Source organism: Ischnura elegans, chromosome 9, assembly GCF_921293095.1.
Source record: "Ischnura elegans chromosome 9, ioIscEleg1.1, whole genome shotgun sequence".
Lineage (NCBI taxonomy): Eukaryota > Metazoa > Arthropoda > Insecta > Odonata > Coenagrionidae > Ischnura > Ischnura elegans.
The window spans coordinates 88,910,570-88,929,802 of NC_060254.1; the positions used below are offsets into that span (position 1 = coordinate 88,910,570).

The following is a 19,233-nucleotide window of genomic DNA, read 5'->3' on the forward strand; positions in this document are numbered from 1 at the left end:
TTTTAGAATAGATTGCAACGTGTATCGAGAAAAGGAGATGCATCATTTGAAAGATTAAAGAAGGAATCATGGCTTATCAAAAACTTTCGTACCTTGGTTGGGTTTTTCATTCCTCCGGCGTGAGTTCCCCAAAGTGCGACGTATCTCAAGTGACTGGAGATGCTCTTGTCTTGCACCACCTGCACCAAGTAATCGAAGGCTTCTCCGTCGGCAAGGTTAACTAGCGCGGTCAAATAGTTGAGTTTCACCCCATACTTCGTGGCAGCTGAAATACAATTTTCGCCAGGCCATTTATTTTTAATGAAACACTGCTTGCAGAATTATTTAGTCTTAAATGGATTTGCTAGGATTCCCCATTTACCGATTATAGTCGGCTTGGGATGGATTTGAACATGGTAAGGAGGCCCCTGCGGGTTACTCCGTAAAACATTACTTTACTAACATCTTTTTACACTTGGTCATTAGTAACTTTGTTAACTTATAATTTTATTTGTTGATTGTAAATAGAAATATATTTATTTTTATGTAATTTCTCTGCGTGTAATTTCGTGAGCAACTTGACAATGTATTTAACTGCATATATTTCATGTTTGACGAGGGGTTAGATGGAAGATAGGACTCTCTAGTCCCAATCTCGCCCAATGAAGACGTTTATTATTATTATTATTATTATTAAAAAGCATACCACGTTCTACTACGCGGTGAAGTTCCAAATAACAAATAACACTGGGGAACAATTTTTAATATATTTTCTGTGGACCTCAATTTTCGACCTGCCTTATGAAAAATAGGCATGTTGATTTCAAAACTGTTGCTGGTTTTCTTCTGCCACGTCAAGTTTTTTCACTACACATCTCTCTGATATATTAGGCGTCGGTCAGAGGAGGCATCATTGCTCTCCAATTGGCTGACGTTAGCCTTATCAGACTGGCTCCGAGTTGCTGATGCCGTAGGAAACCAGCGACAGGTGCATAGCAGTTTAGTTATGCAGGAGATACTATAATTATTTCTTTTCTTCTTATCTTGACCTCGTTTAATACATGTTAAAATATTTCCACGAGTTAAGGTCAACGTATGTTACGCAAACAAGTTATAGCCAAGATTTCTGCTTATTTAAAACCATCATCAGGGCTATGAAAGCAAAAAAAAACATAAGAACAACATAAAATACAAAGATAAAAATGTATGTATGTAAATTTTTATGTAAAAATATTGTATATCTTTGTTATCTTAGTATTTTTCATTGTTCTTATGTTTTTTCTTTCATAGCCCTGATGATGGTTTTTAATATATAGGAACGTTGGCTACAACTTGCTTGCGTAACATACGTTGACCTAAACCACAGGAAATATTTTAACATGGAGATACTATAGTGAGACGAAGACTCGTAGCCCGCCTTTCACTTCTTGGGGTAGGCTTTGGTAATGCCCGTGTTACATACGCGGATATTTTTTGTTGTCAACACACGCGTGTCGGTAAACCATACCTTTAAATTAATTACGTACACGTTTCCTGAATGGACAGTACACAAGCTATAATTTTTTTTTAAATTTCTTCATTTGAAATTTTTTAATGACGTGTGAAACGTATAGAGGTTTTCCTGTAGCTCAAATCGTTGACGTGATAGATAAAAACTGAGGTAATTTTCTTGTTCCTAGCTCAATAGTTTGTCAAAAACAAATCTCAGATCTAAGGCAACAAAATGACATCCCCAGTGTAGTGGTATGAATGAATTTGAAAATCTAAGTACTCACTCTTGAATGACTCGAAGAACTTGTCGGCGAAGTGGTTGAACATCTCGGTGTCGTGGACTTTCTTGTATGCGACAGACGCCATGTTTGCTACGCTGAGGACTGCACTGTTCTTCACTCTGGCGTCCATATCTACATTGAGTATAGCCTGAAATTCAGGGAAACGGATGTTTATGCAGCTACTTCGGAATCATTTTCTGAAATCTTATTTAATAATGTAAAGAAAATGGTATACATTGCTCTCATGAAGGGATTAAATAGTGTTCAGTACCTCGTATTCCTTGGCCATGGCGGCGGTTGGATCGCGGACGTAGAGAGGCACCAAGCGTAGAATTTCGGAGGCAAAAGAGTCGGGGATTTTGTGGCTCACAATCATGTCGCGGATGAACATCACGCTAGCCTTGGACCCGACTTGAGCGGCCATCTCCAGGAAGGCGACCCTGCAATGGTGTGCGTGTTTTATAGCTATGCATTATGTACGAATGAGAAGGAAAAAAGGTATGAACTACACACAATGAGTAGGAAATTGAAGAGAGTTATTCACTATATACGGTGTCTCGACATCACTTCGCCATTATCGCGTTGAAATGCAATTTGCAACGTGAAAATGTTTTTGCACTGTTTCCGTCTAATCATGTTTGTGCACGTTGTTAAAAAAATGTGATCGAAAAAAATGGCAAGGAAAGTAAAATATACCAAACGAATAATAATAATAATTATTATTATTATCTTAATTTCTTTGAGATTTGATGTAAAAATTTTCCATTCAGCAATTAACAAGTTTATCTATTTTAATCCAATTAAAAATTTACGGTTTTTATTACTACTAACATTAGCGCCACGATGTGAAATATGTACGTTGTAAAAATAACTTACCCCGTCAATGAAGTAAATAGTCACACATTTATATTAAACCTTTTAAGCAAAAAATTAGCCACTACCCTCCGAGAAAGCCAGAAATTATCATTATAATTGCAATAGAGGCCCATCACTTCCGATGCAAACTTAAGCCTTCGTTTGATTTACGTTTAAGTTATAGTTAAGTTAGTTGTGTTGTAATTGTAGTAATTTGGAGAGTTATTCACTATGTACGATGTGTCGACATCACGTCGCGATTTTAATATAAAAATGCAATCAGCGACGTGAAAATGTTTTTGCGTTTTTTCTGTCAAATTATCAATGAAATTAGTCAACAAAATTTGAAGTAACAAGTTCGGATAAGGAAAGAAAAACATTGCAAAAGAATAATTATTTTGTTTTCTATCAGGTTTATCGGTATTTTTTTCAATTTGCTATAAATTGTTATTTAAGTTAGCTTTAGGGTCTGTTTTTGTTACGACCATCATTTTTTGGCCGCAGACGGAACTCTGTAAAAAGTAGCATCCCAAGGAAAATTGTAATATTGCCGGCATTAAATCTTTAAGGCGAAAAATTAACGACTCTCCTTCAAGAAAACCGTAAGATATCATGAAAAATATATGGGAAATCCATCACAAACGAAACAAACTTATTTTAACTTAAATTGTGTCGTTAGTTGCAGTGAATTTTGTCGTCATTTATTACTGTGAACTCAGGTCATTACTTACCTCATCTTCTCCTCGAATGGTGTTTTAGGCTTGGTGTACTTCTCGAAGCATTCAGCCAGACTAGTGGCGTCCAGCAATCCGAGGTAGTAGGTGACTGGTTCTATCACCTGGCGGTTGAGTGTTGTTGGGTCAGCGACGACCTTCATCTCGTCCATGTAGTGGACCAGTTTTTCCAAAGACTTGTATGCCTGGAGTTAAACATGCATTGTGCGTACAGATCGGCATAATTATAATATATATTACTGCATAACATATTAATAATATTTACCTTATCCATAATTTCTTCCTTAGCGAAATGGACGCGACCGCCGGTGACATCAGCCATTGTACCATCTGCGTTGTAGTAACTAGGAATGACGTATGTGAGGTCCTGTTCCTCATTCGCCGGGGTGAAACTAATCGGTTGAACGATGGGCTTCACGGACACAAAGGTGAAGTTTTGCCTAAGGAATGAAATATTTGTTGTACATTTATCTCAAGACACCGCCTGTTTTGACAAAATTTAGAATAATTGCATCAATTGTTGGTATAAATTAACATTACAGTCAGTCGGTTTTACTTTTTACCGAATAAGTTTCTGAATTCGGTGCACAGGACGACTTAGCAGGGCATGAAAATCCCTCTGATGAAGTCGAGTTAGATTTATTGGTTTTGAATTTTTTTACTCGAATTTTGGGAAACTTAAGTTATTCATACCAAGTTCTTTCAACGGAGGCAAAATGCGGGCGTACGTTCAGTTTTCCAGCAGAGATACTGTAAGCTGGTGCTAGATTGAAAAACATCAGTTCATATTTACCAATATTCCAATTTTACTGTAATTGTTCTTGGCACGTGTTAAAAAATTTGGTTTGCTAAGTGGTGGTACAGTCATTATAAAAAAGAAATGATCACGTTCTCGCCTAGAGTATAAGTCCTGAAAATGTGTATTTCACTGCATGAAACTTGGAGGAGGCGATTAATAGCTAAGGTCATATGCGCCATGAGGGAAATGTATGGAAAGAATGGTGGAGAAAGAAGCCCGCGTCGACATTAGTGTACCCTTAACGAAAGGCAGTAAGGGGATCACGGTTTAACGTCCCCTAAACGGGTGTTATGGGAGCACATTTCATGGAAAAAACAGCAAAAAATAGAAAATTCGCATATTTTATTGTTTTTCGCGGTGTTCCACCACCTAAATGATCCTTTTTCATTACATTAGACGAAAGGTATTAAAATACTCCTTCGAAACACATTTATTCTTTGTGGCCCTCTCAAAAATATTCTATGAAAAATAGCGTTTGAAATTTTCAAATAGACGCCATTTCTCCTTATGCTACTGAAAAGTTGTGAAAAAAATTGGGCAACTGCCCCATTAAGAAAGCCATCAAATGACGCAAATTGCATTGAAAATATGCTTTCTATCCCGAGATATTTAATAAACGGTGGAAGTCGAATTTTCGAGCTGGCCGGCCCTGGTGGGCCTCTAGCGGGCTGGAAGTGAGGGGAGGTTAGTCCTTTTTGATCCCAAATCCTATGCTCCAAGTCCGAGAAAAATCCCGGTGGGGGGACTTTTCACCCTCTTATTCGGCTATGCCCTTTAAACTTCCGTCATTTTACGGAGGGAGTGGTTTGTTTGATAGTTTTTTGTTCTGAAAGAGGGCTTTTTGCGAGTAATGGACTTGTCTGAAGAGAACTTTAAAGACCGATTAACTGCTTACCTTACGAGCACCGATTGATCATCTGAAGCACCGTTGAAGGGCACAGCTGCCGCGACGGATTTTGCGTAGATCTCCTTGATTTTCAATCCGCCCTCTGTGGATAGTTTGTAGTACCTGGTTCCACCCATCAACAGATAATTCTCCTGCGGAAGGCGAATATATTTATGATTTATATGTCCTCCACAAGCTCCCTTGTTGATATCACATGCTGTGAAAGTTAAAACTTACCTGATGATCATATTTGCATTTTTCGTATTCGCCGTTGCTGAAGTACCTGGTGGGGAATTTTTCGCACTGACTGTATTCCTGCATCTTCATGACGTCAACATAGCCAGATTCCTTGGGAAGGATTGTGTAACCAATGTTGCACTTTCCAAACAGTGATTTCTGTAATGGAACAAACCAATGAGCTAGATTTCTCTTTATATGGTTATTGCCTCAAATAGGGATCGCACCAAAAAAAGGTGGAAACAAAACAAACATATTCAATGGAAGTGTTTTCACCTTGAAGAAAAAATGATTTTTTGGAGACTTAAATTGATACGGTGATATATTTTTATTTAATTGAGTATTTGTATCGTCTTTCATAGTACAAGGATTTTTTTTAGCAGCCAAAGGGTTTTCTTACACCACGCTGCAGTGACAAGTTGTTTATAGCTTAAGCGGCTATGGTTATGATTAACTCCTACATTTGCGAAACCGTATGTGAACGATCACTCACCTCCTCGGACCAGAAATTACTAGGCTGATCGTAGTGGAGTTGTGGAAGGTCCAACTGGAAGATGGCTGCAACGGCCTTCTTGATATTCGTAGACCACAGTGGCTCCTCGAAGGTCAGCACGGATTTGACCTGTGAATGCGATTGGGGAACATGCTCAATTTTTTCAAAGTACTACAATAAGAAGGTCCCTACCAGGCCTCGCTCACTCCCATAAGGCCCTATAGTATAGCTTTTTGCCCTCTCTCTATCTCTCTTTCGACGGTGGAGACATCTGGCTCGGACTTATTTGGCAGCTATCGATAGAAGGTCTCATGATCGATTGTGGCTCTCACAATCGATAGGGGTTGACACTATCGATAGAGATGGTCACCGATTAGGATCGAAGTGTCGTTACCCGGATGAATTCCATTGTTTGTTTTGGAAACGGTGATGCATGTGTATCAGTGTGTATCGTTATTTTGATCCCATTACGCGCTCCTATTTAATTATAACTTGTTTTTGTGTGCGTGTACCTGTACTCCGGAGTGTTTTCTTGCTCGTTGGGAGTGGTGCCGAGCTTTTACAATATGAATAGCGGACTTTGAAAGAGATGTATCTGGCGATTATACCACGGACTTGTGAAGTTGAAGTTTTGTGCCTGCGAATCCCATCAGTTTATATCATGATGAAGGACAAAAGAAGAAATAGTGACTTCTTCAAGAAATCCAAATTTGATTAGGTTGGCTCGTTAATGATGCTGTGACTTTCGCATGTTCAGTGAGTAACGCCATTAACAATGTTGTAGTAAAGTAAATCATTCTCTTTCTCAAATTAGAGGACACTAACATAGTGAAGCAATAAGATTGGATGAATCGAAAAAATCCATGATTAATGTAAGGTATCCAGCAAATAAATTCCTAAAAGACGATTGCTGTCTTATTCTTTATCCTTGTAATATTATGTTAGTAACATGGAAGGAGTAGGAGGATTGCGCTCCTCTCCTCCTTCTTCCATAGTAGTAGTCTATTTCCTTTTTTTTGGAATTGATTCTTTTCATATTATTGGTTTCATTGCATCCAATACCATTTACTGAGATTTTCCTCACATTGCGTACTCCTAATACTATTTATGCATATTAATTTAGTAATGTCGTTTATGATTAAAATTTAACTTGGCTATTGTTAATGTAAAGGCATGGTATTCTAGTTAACTGCTTACTTAGTCTCAACAGTGGACAGGGTCGGGCGACATAGCTAGGGGACGACCAAATTTGATAGTGGGCTATTCCATACCAAACCCCAAGTAATTCGGGGATATCTCATGCCAAAACCCCCAGTAGGTGATTGACAAAACAGTAGTTTTCCGTGGTAAGTATTTTGCCTTGAGCCGGCCCTGACAGTGGACGTCGAGAAAAAGAGTGCTGTAGGTCAACGAAGTCACCGGTAGTATTATTTAAATCATAGAGGTATCTTGGCTACCTTCGTTTCCCAGCCGGTGAACAACATGAACGTAATGCCTCTTGCTACAAAGTTGCGGCATTATAGCGAGAGAAAAATCTTAGTCAATAAAGACATAAACTACGTACAAGGATTTCCCGATTTCCCCTGTGGATTTTCGAATTCGCGCTTTAATCAGTGCCGAGCCGCCAGAGGCGCTGTTCCCGGCGACTGCCCTGACATCTTCAGGCATTCGTTAGCATCTGCCTAGTGAGCGGGGCCTGGTCCCTACCTCAAATATACTCGCCGAAAATTTCGCGGTTGAGTAATGTTTTTAGCCGAGTTATGAGTCTTAGAAAATTAATCTTCTTCGGCTGCTTGAAAATACGATGTCATCGGAGCGTGACGTCAAGGAACGGTATCCGCTGATGACAGACTGAGGAAGTGGATAGAAAATCGGTCTATGCAGGGGCTCAAATGCAAATATGGCGAAAATAATTTTTTTTTAACGTCAGACAGCAGATTGTGAATATGCTGGGTTGCCAAGACGTTATTGAAACAAATGAAGGGGATTGTTGCGTGAGATTTGGATGCAATCACTATTTTTCAGAAAATCAGCCTCCATAAGGGAGTCGACCAAAAGTAAACTGTCGTATTGTGCTTTCTTAAATCCCTCTTAAATCATCTTGTCCTTTGAGGAACTACTACAAGGTCGTTGATGATTTTTACTTCGATATATTGCAATCAAGACTCTGCCCTTCTACTCTCTTAGCGAAGTGAATGGTGTACCGTGCGATGACGTCAGAAGGCGTTTCAGGTCACGTGACATCAAGCGATATTCTACCACTTTTAACAAGCATTTAATGACGTTTGTGGAGTTCTAGGAGAGTTTTGGCTTACATATTTGGACTCGTGAGAAAATTGTCTATTCAATGAGACTTACTAGCGTGATTAACAAATTTCATGCATGTTCCCCGTTATCTTGCGAAGAATTAGAATTTTCGTGCGCCTTTGCTCAATCAGGTTGATTATCGAATGACGAGGCAGAATAGTCATTAAATAAATTTGTGAAAGTAAGTTTGGTAGCTCAATGCGTAAACGTAGCTTTTAAATGAAAATTGAGACTGTCGAGAAAGTGCTCTTTATATGTCGTTTTAAGTGTGAGAATTCATAACTGGAGATACAGAAATATAGCAATCATTCTTTTTTGCATCTGAAGCAGATATTAGGTTTAAACTTCTGCTCAAAATCATCAATTCTCCAGAGCATTCCTTTAATTCCAATTTTGTTTAATTTCGCGGTGAAGTTATCTTTTTTTGACTCGTTCAGATGCACATTGGCATCGCCTCTATACATTTAGTAATTTTCGCACTGCGAATGGTCTAGTACAATGCTTTTATTCGACACGTTTACGCGCAAAAAATTCACTTGCGTGGAAATTTGAATATTGTTCTGCACTTCGCATTCTCTTCTCTCCATTGCTATGTATGCCTACTTTCGTGCTTATTCGCGAAAATTAATATTTACGAACTTTCCATAATTCTATTCGTCATATATGGCATATATGTTGGTGGGATGTGTAGGTGATCATTTATAGATAAAAGTGTTTTAGATCTTACCTTCCCTCCCTCGTAGACGACCTCGAACGGCTGCTTGAGGACATCGCTCTCCGGTGGTGAAGCAACGAACTTAGCATCGGAAAATTCGTGCGTGTCCAGCTTCCCATTTGACACCTGGTAGCTGACATCTTGGAACTGCAATGGAGAAGGTTTCACGAGATAAGTTCTTCTGAAAATTCAATACTCTTTATTTATTTAATTTATGAGAAACATTGCGTGCTGTATTGCTGTATGGGAAATCATAGTTTTTCAATCAAAGAAAATGGCCACCATTCTAAATATTCCCCAGTTAAACAGAGTAGTGCTTGGTGTGAGAATGAGTAATTTGCGTCCGATGATCTCTCAGTTGTAGATGCTTTGTTAAGATCTGTCCTATGCAAGCACTATGAAGTATCACATTAATGGTATTGGCCGTTTTAATTCAGAAATTCAAACTTAAGTTTCAATGGAGATATAGGACTACAAAATATGATTTTGAGCGGTGTCGGAGACATCTGTATTTGGCAAGCCCTTACGAATCGATGCAATATCCGGGAATAGAAAAATAATTTCGCTAGCCGAGAAATTATATGAGGCTCATAATGTACTATACTTATCCATGGGAAGTCGTGGTTGATTAGTACATTGCAATATAACAAAAAAGTAGCAGAAAACTCAACGGGATATATGCAATAACATCTTAAATGAGAAATTATTCTTTCAGTGAAAAAATTGAAGTCCTGAATCATTTAGTAACTGGGTAATAATGGCCACCAAGAGAGGTATTCCCAATATATCTTTGAAACGTTGGGATAAATCTAACCATAAGCTAAAGAAAATATCGGTAAGCGGTGTCAATGGTGGAAAAGTATAATATTTACGTAATGATGATTTTGTTCGGCTTTATTTTAACGATTTTTTTAATTTTCGGCTTTGTTTTTACCGTCTGAATAACAACTTATCTGGTTTTTAGCAGTGTATACTACTTCAGATTTTGTTAAATTTACAACTGCATAAGAAATTCTCTGAAGCTCCGCTGCTTAATTGACGTCTCGTGTGGCTCATACCTGGAAGATGGCCTTTGAACCTTCGATGCTTTGAACGTGGAGGTCCGCCTTGATTCCAAACTGCGATGCGTATTCCTGTGGGACTTGGCTCTCTGCTCTTACATCGGCGAAGTATCTGTACACTGTCTCGACGCCACTCCCGAAGAATCCATCTGAGGAAGGAAAAGTAATCGTCATATCCCATTCTATCTAGGTAACATACTAGTCAAATAGGCTTGTATATGTTGTGCGTACGTACCGTCAGCATGGACGAATCCCAGAACCGCGAGCGCGAAAATTCCTGCAATGTAAAAGGGATGGATAAATGATCTTTAGAGACGGGAGCCCTCAAATCATTTGTCTTTGCGGGTATTTAGTGCAGTTGCAGGTGACTCAGTATAACGGCGTTGGCTATCCCGCGATATCAGCCAATCATCTTTAAATTTTTAAATGTAACCAATATCATGCAAAATATTATTTATACGGCTTCTTTTTGTTTGTAATTGCTATGATTCGAGCATTCAATAGACTTCAAGTAGTGATCACACAATTTATGACACACCTTGCAAGACACCTTTCTCAATTATCAAATTTTATCCGATTCCATTAGTATTGGAGCAGAGATTTATTTCATTTTCAAACCACCGAATATAGCTCATATTGGCCATTTTATATCGGGGTATTCAACAAATTTTAATAAGCAACAGACTTCAAGTAGTGATCAAACAATATATGACACCTTGCAAGACTCCTTTCTCAAGTATCAAATTTTATCCAATTCCATTAGTACTGGAGCAGAAATTTATTTATTAAATTTATTTTCAAACCACCGAATACAGCTCATATTGGCCATTTTATACCGGGGTATTCAACAAATGTTAACTAGTAAACGTACACGAATAACCAGGCCCTGGATTGAAGAAACCTGCCCGGGTGGGACTCGAACCCGCGACCTCTTGTTTGGGAGGCGAGGACGTTACCCCGCCGCCACCGAGGCCGGCGACTTACATCGACAGAGGGATGGATGAAATCAAAATGTTGATTCCGAATCTTTCTTGATAACTTTGAATTAGAAGAGAGCGATTCAGTGGTGAATCATGCTGTACATGATCTACAGGGTAAAATTATGTTTGGTGAACTGTAGGGTGAAAATCCTTAACGTAATGTCAGTGCGAAACGGCATATTTCGATAACATTATTAGATTCTCAAATGGGTTGTGATGAAAATTTTTTAATGCTCAATGTTCAACTTTAATCCAAATTAATTCAGTTTCTTCTATGGTTTGATTCGTATGCTATGATTAAATGTACTAGTTTCAGGGTTTTGCTGGTCTTGATTGTAAATACATTTAACTACCCTCTAATATGCTATTATTTTCCAAGTACCTAGGTAGTAATTCAAAATTTACTCCTTCTGATTTCGAAAGCAAAACATTACATCCAATGCCGATATCCAAAGATGTATATGAGTCTTGCCTATCTTCACCCACGACACGAGTACACTCTCTCCAAATTAACAGTGTTCGGTGAATTTTTGGATAAAAATTCTTAGAGTACTACGTTAGAGAGCATCTGAGGATACATATTTCGCTAACTTCTTGATATCCTCATATGGCTTGTAGCCTAATTTTTAAAATGCCTAATATTAAACTTTAATCTGAATGAATTCAGTTTCTGCTACGGCTCGTTTCGTACCTCATGGTTAAATGCAATATTTTAAGGTTTTCCTTGTGAAACGATTTAAAAATAACTTGAAGGTAATAAAACATTGCATTACCCTCTAGTATATTATTATTTTCTAAGCTTCTATGGAGTTCTTATTCAAAATTCACTCCTTCAGGTTTCTCAAGTATAAAATTTTATCCAATTCCATTGGTATTGGAGCAGAAATTTAAATCGACAAAGGGGTGAAATGAAAACGGATCAAGGGGCATGGGCTGTGACAGGTACTCACCAATAGTCAGTCGTGTGGTCCCCATGGCTGACACTGAGACTAAGCGATGAGTAGAGGGCCGCCGTCTCCTTTTATTCTCCTCCTCAGAGCCCTCCTCCCACCCACCCACTTGGTCCAGGAGGTGGGTGCTGTGCGGGCGGGGTCACGTTAACAATGGAATTGCCAGTGGAAGGTGGTAGGGTCATCGGAGAGATTTGATAGTTAAGAGGGGGGAGAAAGATTGATACTACAAAGCAGTGATTGGGAGGGGGATTCGGGCTCCTCTCTTTTCGCTGGTTATCGCTCCCACTCTTTGCCATCTTCGATTGTTTTCGACTGAGTCGGGGATCATGGAATGATTGCGCACGTGCCGTGGGTGAAGTTGGCATTGTTATTTCGTCTGTTACGCAAGTGTTTGCCGATTCGCCCCAAATTATTGTGAGGAGAACTATGTGTTGCGATTTTTTCGTTAAAAATGCCATCGCCGGGGATAAGTGCGTGTCTAAGCTGTGAGTGTTTAGACTCCTTTGCGATCGAATTCCACGTTTATTCTATTAATGAAATAATCGATGCTCATTTTCTTACAATCGGAAACATTACCCATTTTTCTCGGAATAGTATGTTTAACCATTGAACTTCATCGATTTTTTCTTTGAATTATCTTGGGAATCATTATTGAGCGAGAAACTCATGCCGTCAAATCTGAGATATGTTTGTAAAATGTGAGCGCATGCAGAACATTCCCCGATGACGTTTTTTGGAACCCATATCTTTGCCAGTTAAACTTTTTGCTCAGTGATCGTATAGTTTTTCGCTCGAAATCTCCGATGAGATTACGGATAAGGCTTTCATGAATATTTTAACCTCACTCAAACTCTCCAAATGTTCTCCTGATAGCATAGCTAGAGGTTTCCTCTTCCTTTTTTTCTTTTTTGATTTTGAAGAGTGAAGAAAACGGATATAGCGGTGAAGAGGGGGTAATCGAAATGAATGTTTTGTTTCGCGTACAAACATCTCACTCATCGGTTCCATCTAGTTCATTTATGATATTTTAGCACCTCAAACGTAACATTTCATGGAGGGCTTTCGTGGGGAAAAATTGTCGAACCTTGGAATGCAGCATGGCTATTTTCAATGAAATGATGATTTGAAACATACACAGTAAAGCTGTTGTAATGGTTATAACCTCTTCGACTCCCACGACTCTTCACATGTCATCGTAGGCTCGTTGCTCTGCGAACGGCTTCGATCCCATGGCGGCCCCTACTTAACTGCTTCCTTCTAAAATCTTGCTTTTATCTAAAAACTGAATGCAGGGAAATAAATAAATATATACCAGTATTTTTTTCGTGTATATTACTTCGCATTCCCAATTTATTTCAAATTACCCACATTCTTCCCGAGATCTTCCTGAGAAGGGGAACTGTGTCTTCCGAACTTGTATCGGGGACATCTGAATCCGATTCGATGGATAGGAAAGAATGATTTGTCAGCAAACAAGGCTCTTCGTAGCTACTAGTATCACGTTCCGAGTCTGAAGAGTCCCACGAATCATCGGAGTCCATTGGCAAAAAGTCACTCTCTTACGTATAATTTTCAGTGTTACTGTCACTCTCATTGTCACTGGCACTACTTGCGTAGGCATTCGCCATTTCATCGCACAGTCTTTTCCTTGCCTCACTCATAACGCCAAGCTCAGTTGTTGTCAGAGGGCGAGGGAGAAGCAAACTGGTGGATAAAATTGGGGGAATACGAAGTTAGAACTGACAGCACTGAAACTATAAAGAGACACAATCGGATACCAGGCTCCCTAGCTCGTAATGTCAACACATTAGAGGTTCGAAATTGTCACACAATGTAACTGCTTCTCTCAACTATTCTTGCGATAATGTACTCGTCCCTCGCAGTGTGACCGGAGTCATTACCGGCGTGGCGTCAGGGGAAAAAAATTCGTATGACGCCTCGCCGGTCGTTGTGACCGTAGTACAAAGTAATAGTTAAATATTTATTTTAAAATCAGGTACAATAACACATTTGATGTTTTATGATCCGGGAATAAGTAACGAAATGAAAAACACCAATGGCTTCTAAGGACATATCTACTAAAAACATCATGGCGGTCAACGTGTTAAGAAAAATAAAATTTATAAAATTAAATGATTTATTACTTCAATATTTATGATATAATAATATAACTTGTTAATTATTTTTGGAAGTTTTCCTCCAATAACTCCAACCTTGATTCTAATAATTGCACAATCCTCTCCACACTTTTCTGCTTCTTCTCCTTCACTTTCAATTTCCTCTCCTTCAATTCCACCTTCCTCTCTTCAATCCGCAACTTCCTCTCGTCCACTTCCAGTCTTCGCCTCTCCAATTCCAGCCTCCTCTCCTCTACCCCAACAAAACTTGCCACCAGTTTCCTTCCTTGACCACGTCTCTTCACAGCCTCCGCCTCTGCTAAACCATCATCAGCTTCATCACCGACCTTAAATATAACATGAACATGCACACTCATTTCAAAGTATGTTTTTGCATAATTTTAATTTCCTCATTCATTATAATTTGGGTGGGAGGGAATTTTTTCAGTTCTATTGTTATTATTCGTCTGATTTTAGGTCGTGAAAGGGCCTCTCAACACCTCATAGCCCTCAACTTGGTCTTAATAGCCAATAAAATAATCCAACTCCATCATTTAAGGGGTATTTCATCACGGAAATACTGCATCAATTCTGTTAAATTCTAAATTTTCAACGGTTACTTTGAGTCCTTTTCATGTTTAAAATGTTCAATAAGAATTTAACAACCTTATTCGCCACAGCATTACTGTTATTGGCGATATAGGTATTTTAAAATTTACCGATTCCCATTCGACAACTTGTAATCTCTTAGATGTAGGCAAAATAAAGTCACAATATTAACCAATAGCTAAACAGTTCTTACCGGGTCTGACACCTCGCTCACTTCTCCCTCCCCTTCTCCTCGGTCAATTTCCTGGGAAAAAAAGCTTAAGTTAGGGTTTTTGAAGGGAATTATGCCGCTCTCTCTGTTAGGTACAGGTACATCGGCATCATTTGGAAAAGACAGGAAATATATAAAAACTCTACAATACTTGCCTCTTCTCTCGGAGGTGGTCCTGCCTCAGCTAAATTTTCATCCCCTTGGACACCCTCCGGAGTAAGGAACAAATTAGCCTTTCTTCAATTGCATTTAGGTCAAATGGCAATGGTGACCCTGACCCTGTTGCCGACCGATGGGCTCTTATTCGGATATATATGTTTTTTTGGTGTTGCATTACCAATCCTGCCATACCTATTAAATAATAATAGTAATAATAAATAAATGTAAGCAATATATTTTTCAATCATGCATGAAAATACATTTGATATCTAAATATAGTAACCGGCCCTGTGCAAGTCTTGGGTGCTGCTCCATGAAGTGGAGCATTGCACCCTGTTGCCCATTTGAAATCCTAGCTTCTCTGTAATATTTTTTACTGAGAGATAATTTTTAAATGCCCTGGGTGGTGAATTTATCGTGAAAAGCTGTGGCACAAAAAACAAAAATAATGCTGTCTCTATTTCAAGCAAATTTAAGACTATTTACTCCTTTCTTACAATTTACTTGTTTTCAACAATCACGTACATCTATACCCCAAATGGTTGTTAAACCATCCAGGCGGGCTTTGAAACCGCGACCTCCGAGGCCGAAAAACAATATTGTTTTCAGAAATAGACGAACGAGTAATTCGTAATTTTATCTAATACCGTCCATTATTTAAGGAATGAATGATGGATTCAGAGACAATGGTGGAATAAAAATAACTTCGGAAAATTAGAAAAGGTGAAATTGAAATCAATTAGCGCACAAGGCGATGGAGGAATACGTTGAAATGCTTCTTATAGAATTAATTACTCAATGCAATCAGCGTAAAAGTTTACTTCCGAGCAAAAGTGATCACGTCCGTTCACGCACTTGTTCTAAATGAATCAAGTAAATAAAATACTGATACAAGTTCTCATTTTCTCAAAAACCAACATAATCTGTTAGAATGGTGTTTTTTCTTTAATTTTCCGTAATCTTAAAGAATACAGCCCATCAATTCTTACCGTGCAGTAACAAAATGGCGGATACTGTTTTTCGACCAAGTTTTACATTTAGGTAGAGTTTCAAATAGGTTTTCGGCAAAGTCGCGCAGAGTAACTTATATGAGAGCATTGTTTGAAAATTTCTTCAGGTCTTTATGCAGTTTTCTTTGAAATAAGTTTGCGTCGCCGGAAATTACATTGATTTTTCGGTCGCGCGGCAGGGTTCTCCGCGCGTCGGGAGTTGGATTAGCCGCGCCGCGGTAAGGTTATTGAAGCTATATGGGTTTTAACGCTCAACATTCACCGTTTTTATGCTTTGCTTCAAGACACCGATTCTCAAATGGTCTATGGTGAAGACAGTGGAGGTTTTTCATGCGATGTACTTGCACGTTTCATTGAAGTTCATTTCGTTATCTTTGGATACGATCGAAGACCATGCTTCTATTAAAAGCGTTCAAACCTCGACAAAGTGAGTTGTTTTCCTGGGACTCATACAAAAAGACCTACCAGAAAGTTACCAGCTGAAACCCTTATACCTTCTTCAATCACCGATCCCTGACCCTCAGGATTCTAATTTCGAAAACGGTCGTTTTATAACACCCTGGAGTGTAGCCCTTGGCCGTCTTAACGGAGGTATTTCCATGGGAACTTCTAGCTTTTTTAAAATGTGCATCATACCCTCAGTTCTACTTTGACATACAGATTTTCATGTCTTTACACGTTTACCATGCGTTCCTCCCCGTGTACGCATTAGGGCATTGGGATATGATATGTGATTCACTAATTGTAAGATTATAAAACATAGTGGTGAAAGTAGTGTGCATGGGATCATCTCTCACTCGAGCATTGTCCAAAAGTATTCTCATATTAGGCCAGGTGATATATATTGGCACTAGGTGCTTTAAGGTTTGAATTATCTCCTTGAAAGCACCATGGCATGTGCTTCTTGATATTCCAAACCGGTCTCCGACAGCGAGAAAACTCTTCTGGGGGGTTACCACGTAAACGCCGATTCCGAACTCTCGACTTCGGCAAGCGGAGCCGAAGTTACGTCACATTCGAAGAGGTTCCCGATTGTTGCGACCACGTAAGCATTTCATTCCGAACTTCGGCACGACCTTCGTATCGAACTTCGGCATGCGAATTCGAAGGGGTTTGAGGCTTCGAGTACTCAGTGCCGAATTCGGATTCTCGGTTCAAGGCTTGGCGAGCTTTCGTATATCGTGATTTTTGTGTCCTCTGAGGTTAACCACGCTGCTTAAATTATGTTACTATTTAATTTAATTACTTTTAAACATGGCACAGTAACAAAATCCGTTCACAGGCTTCGAATTGTAGATATTTGAATCAATTCCCGGTTTTGTGTTTTGGCCAAGATGATAATATCGTGTATCGTATTATGTTGAATATAGTTACGTTGAGGTATGAGTAAGAAATTGAATATATCTAATATTTCTGAAGCTTTCTTTGAAGTCATGAAGTAGTCAAGTTTTCAAATTAAAATGCCCAAGTTATGTTATCGTTCGAAATTACTTCATGCAAGTTGGTATGCAACTAATACATTCGCGTTGTTTGGGCCGGCATCTTCACGATTAATTAAACATGGAGTTTTTAAGCTGCATCGGTAAGTAATCATCGTCATTACTAACGTTTCCATAATGCCATAGCCAATCAATTATCTCAATAAAAGTCCAATATGGACAATAAACACACATTGATGAAGTTAGGTTGGAATATTACTGTCACGAAAACATAATGTCACTAAACATTTTCGATGAATTCGTTAATTTATTTCCGAAATATTGCAATTTTGGCTGTGGCAGAAGTGATGCTTCACTAACTTTCATATTTGAGGCTAATATAACATAATAAGAGCTACAATTCGAATGGTGAAACGGATTTGTCGTCATTGCCATTTAGAATAATTATGATATTTTAATCTCCATGTTATTTCTTTGGACATAAAAATCTTACCTTTGATTGATCTGTGATGCATGATGAAACTCTGAACTAAAGCTATGGATGCCATATGGGGACTCAACTTTTTGAGGAAAAGACAAAGAGAGAGAGAGAGAGCAAAATATTGCATTCAATCGCGCTAGGTTGCGTGGAATAAGAGATTCCTCTGACCCTTTTGCCGTGGACGAGCTCGTCTTCAAGGGGCTCTACCGCCTGACAAAGGATATGGTGCGTGGACTTGTGGCAGAGTTGAGACCACACATGGCAGTAGCACGGAGGAGCACAGCCATACCCATTGAGTTAAAAGTAAGTTAAAATAAATTACGGCTAATAAAATGATCTCCGTGTGTGACTTACACGCTAATGACTTATTCCAATTACTTACTTAGGTCCTCTGTGCACTTCACTTTTATGGTCAGGGGAGCTACCAGAAAAGCACCGGCAGTGATAGCAATTTCGGACTCTGCCAAAGCAGCGTGTCCAATTCCATCGAGGAAGTAACCGAAGCTCTAAACACAAATGAAATCCTTACAAAATGGATCCACTTTCCATTGCGGAGAGAGGAAAGGAGCAGGGTGATTCGCAAGTATGGAATCAGTATATTTTTAATTCTTGATTTATTTATCATTAACATTACATAGTTATTGATTCATTTAACAATTTAATAAATTAAAATATAAATTTACTTTATTGAAAAGAATAATTTGGTTTACATGAAATCATATAATTAGAATTAAAATATCGAAGTTATTGTCTTCTAATGAACTCGATGAATCTATAAAAGAGAAATCGAGTATTAATAATAACATACATATATACTTTCTCTTCACCCAGGAATTATCTTGCCACACAAATACCTGGCACGATAGGCTACATTGATGGAACTCATGTAGCCATCAAAGCTCCAAGAGAGCAGGAAAATTTATTTTTAACACTCCGGGAGTGGCGCACCTTTTTGTAACTTGGCTAGTGGCGCGCGGTCTGTGAGACCGCAAATTTTGTACAGGATTTATAGAAGTAGTTTATTGTTTTTCATCATTATTTATTTTTCTAGAGGTTTTGTTTATCCATTTTTTCACTATTTAGATTGCTTTTTAGTTAAAATTATTTTTCTTTTTGAAGAAAATAAAAACAAATTCAATCTTCCGCGAAAAGTGAAATGCATAAATTTTTTAAGCGATAATAATATTTAATATTTTTAATAAAAGCATTGTATAATTCTCAGTAAAACATAATACAGACTCAAGCATACACAGTGTTACAAAAAAATTCAGCTTTACATCTTTCAATAATTTGGTTAGACATACAGGCACTAATATGTAAATTTATCCAACCATTGAATAAATTGACAGCTATATTTTTACAAGTACAAATGAAAAAAATACAAATACAAAATATTTTGGAAGGACAAATTATTTCAATATACTACTTTTTTGTAT

General features: G+C 38.4%; 1 protein-coding gene across 1 annotated transcript; it reads right to left on the reverse strand.

Moving 5' to 3' along the window:
• Positions 1–2: 2 nt before the first annotated feature.
• On the reverse strand, positions 3–18,090 carry LOC124164990. Its single transcript, XM_046542229.1, has 16 exons — positions 18,005–18,090; positions 14,864–14,945; positions 14,691–14,741; positions 13,985–14,235; positions 11,769–11,896; positions 10,074–10,115; positions 9,836–9,987; positions 8,790–8,924; positions 5,756–5,884; positions 5,263–5,421; positions 5,035–5,177; positions 3,606–3,780; positions 3,338–3,525; positions 2,023–2,191; positions 1,755–1,899; positions 3–265 (listed from the first exon to the last, which is right to left on the reverse strand). The coding sequence occupies exons 1-16, from the start codon at positions 18,088–18,090 to the stop codon at positions 3–5; spliced, it is 2,298 nt and encodes a 765-aa protein (XP_046398185.1).
• Positions 18,091–19,233: the final 1,143 nt, after the last annotated feature.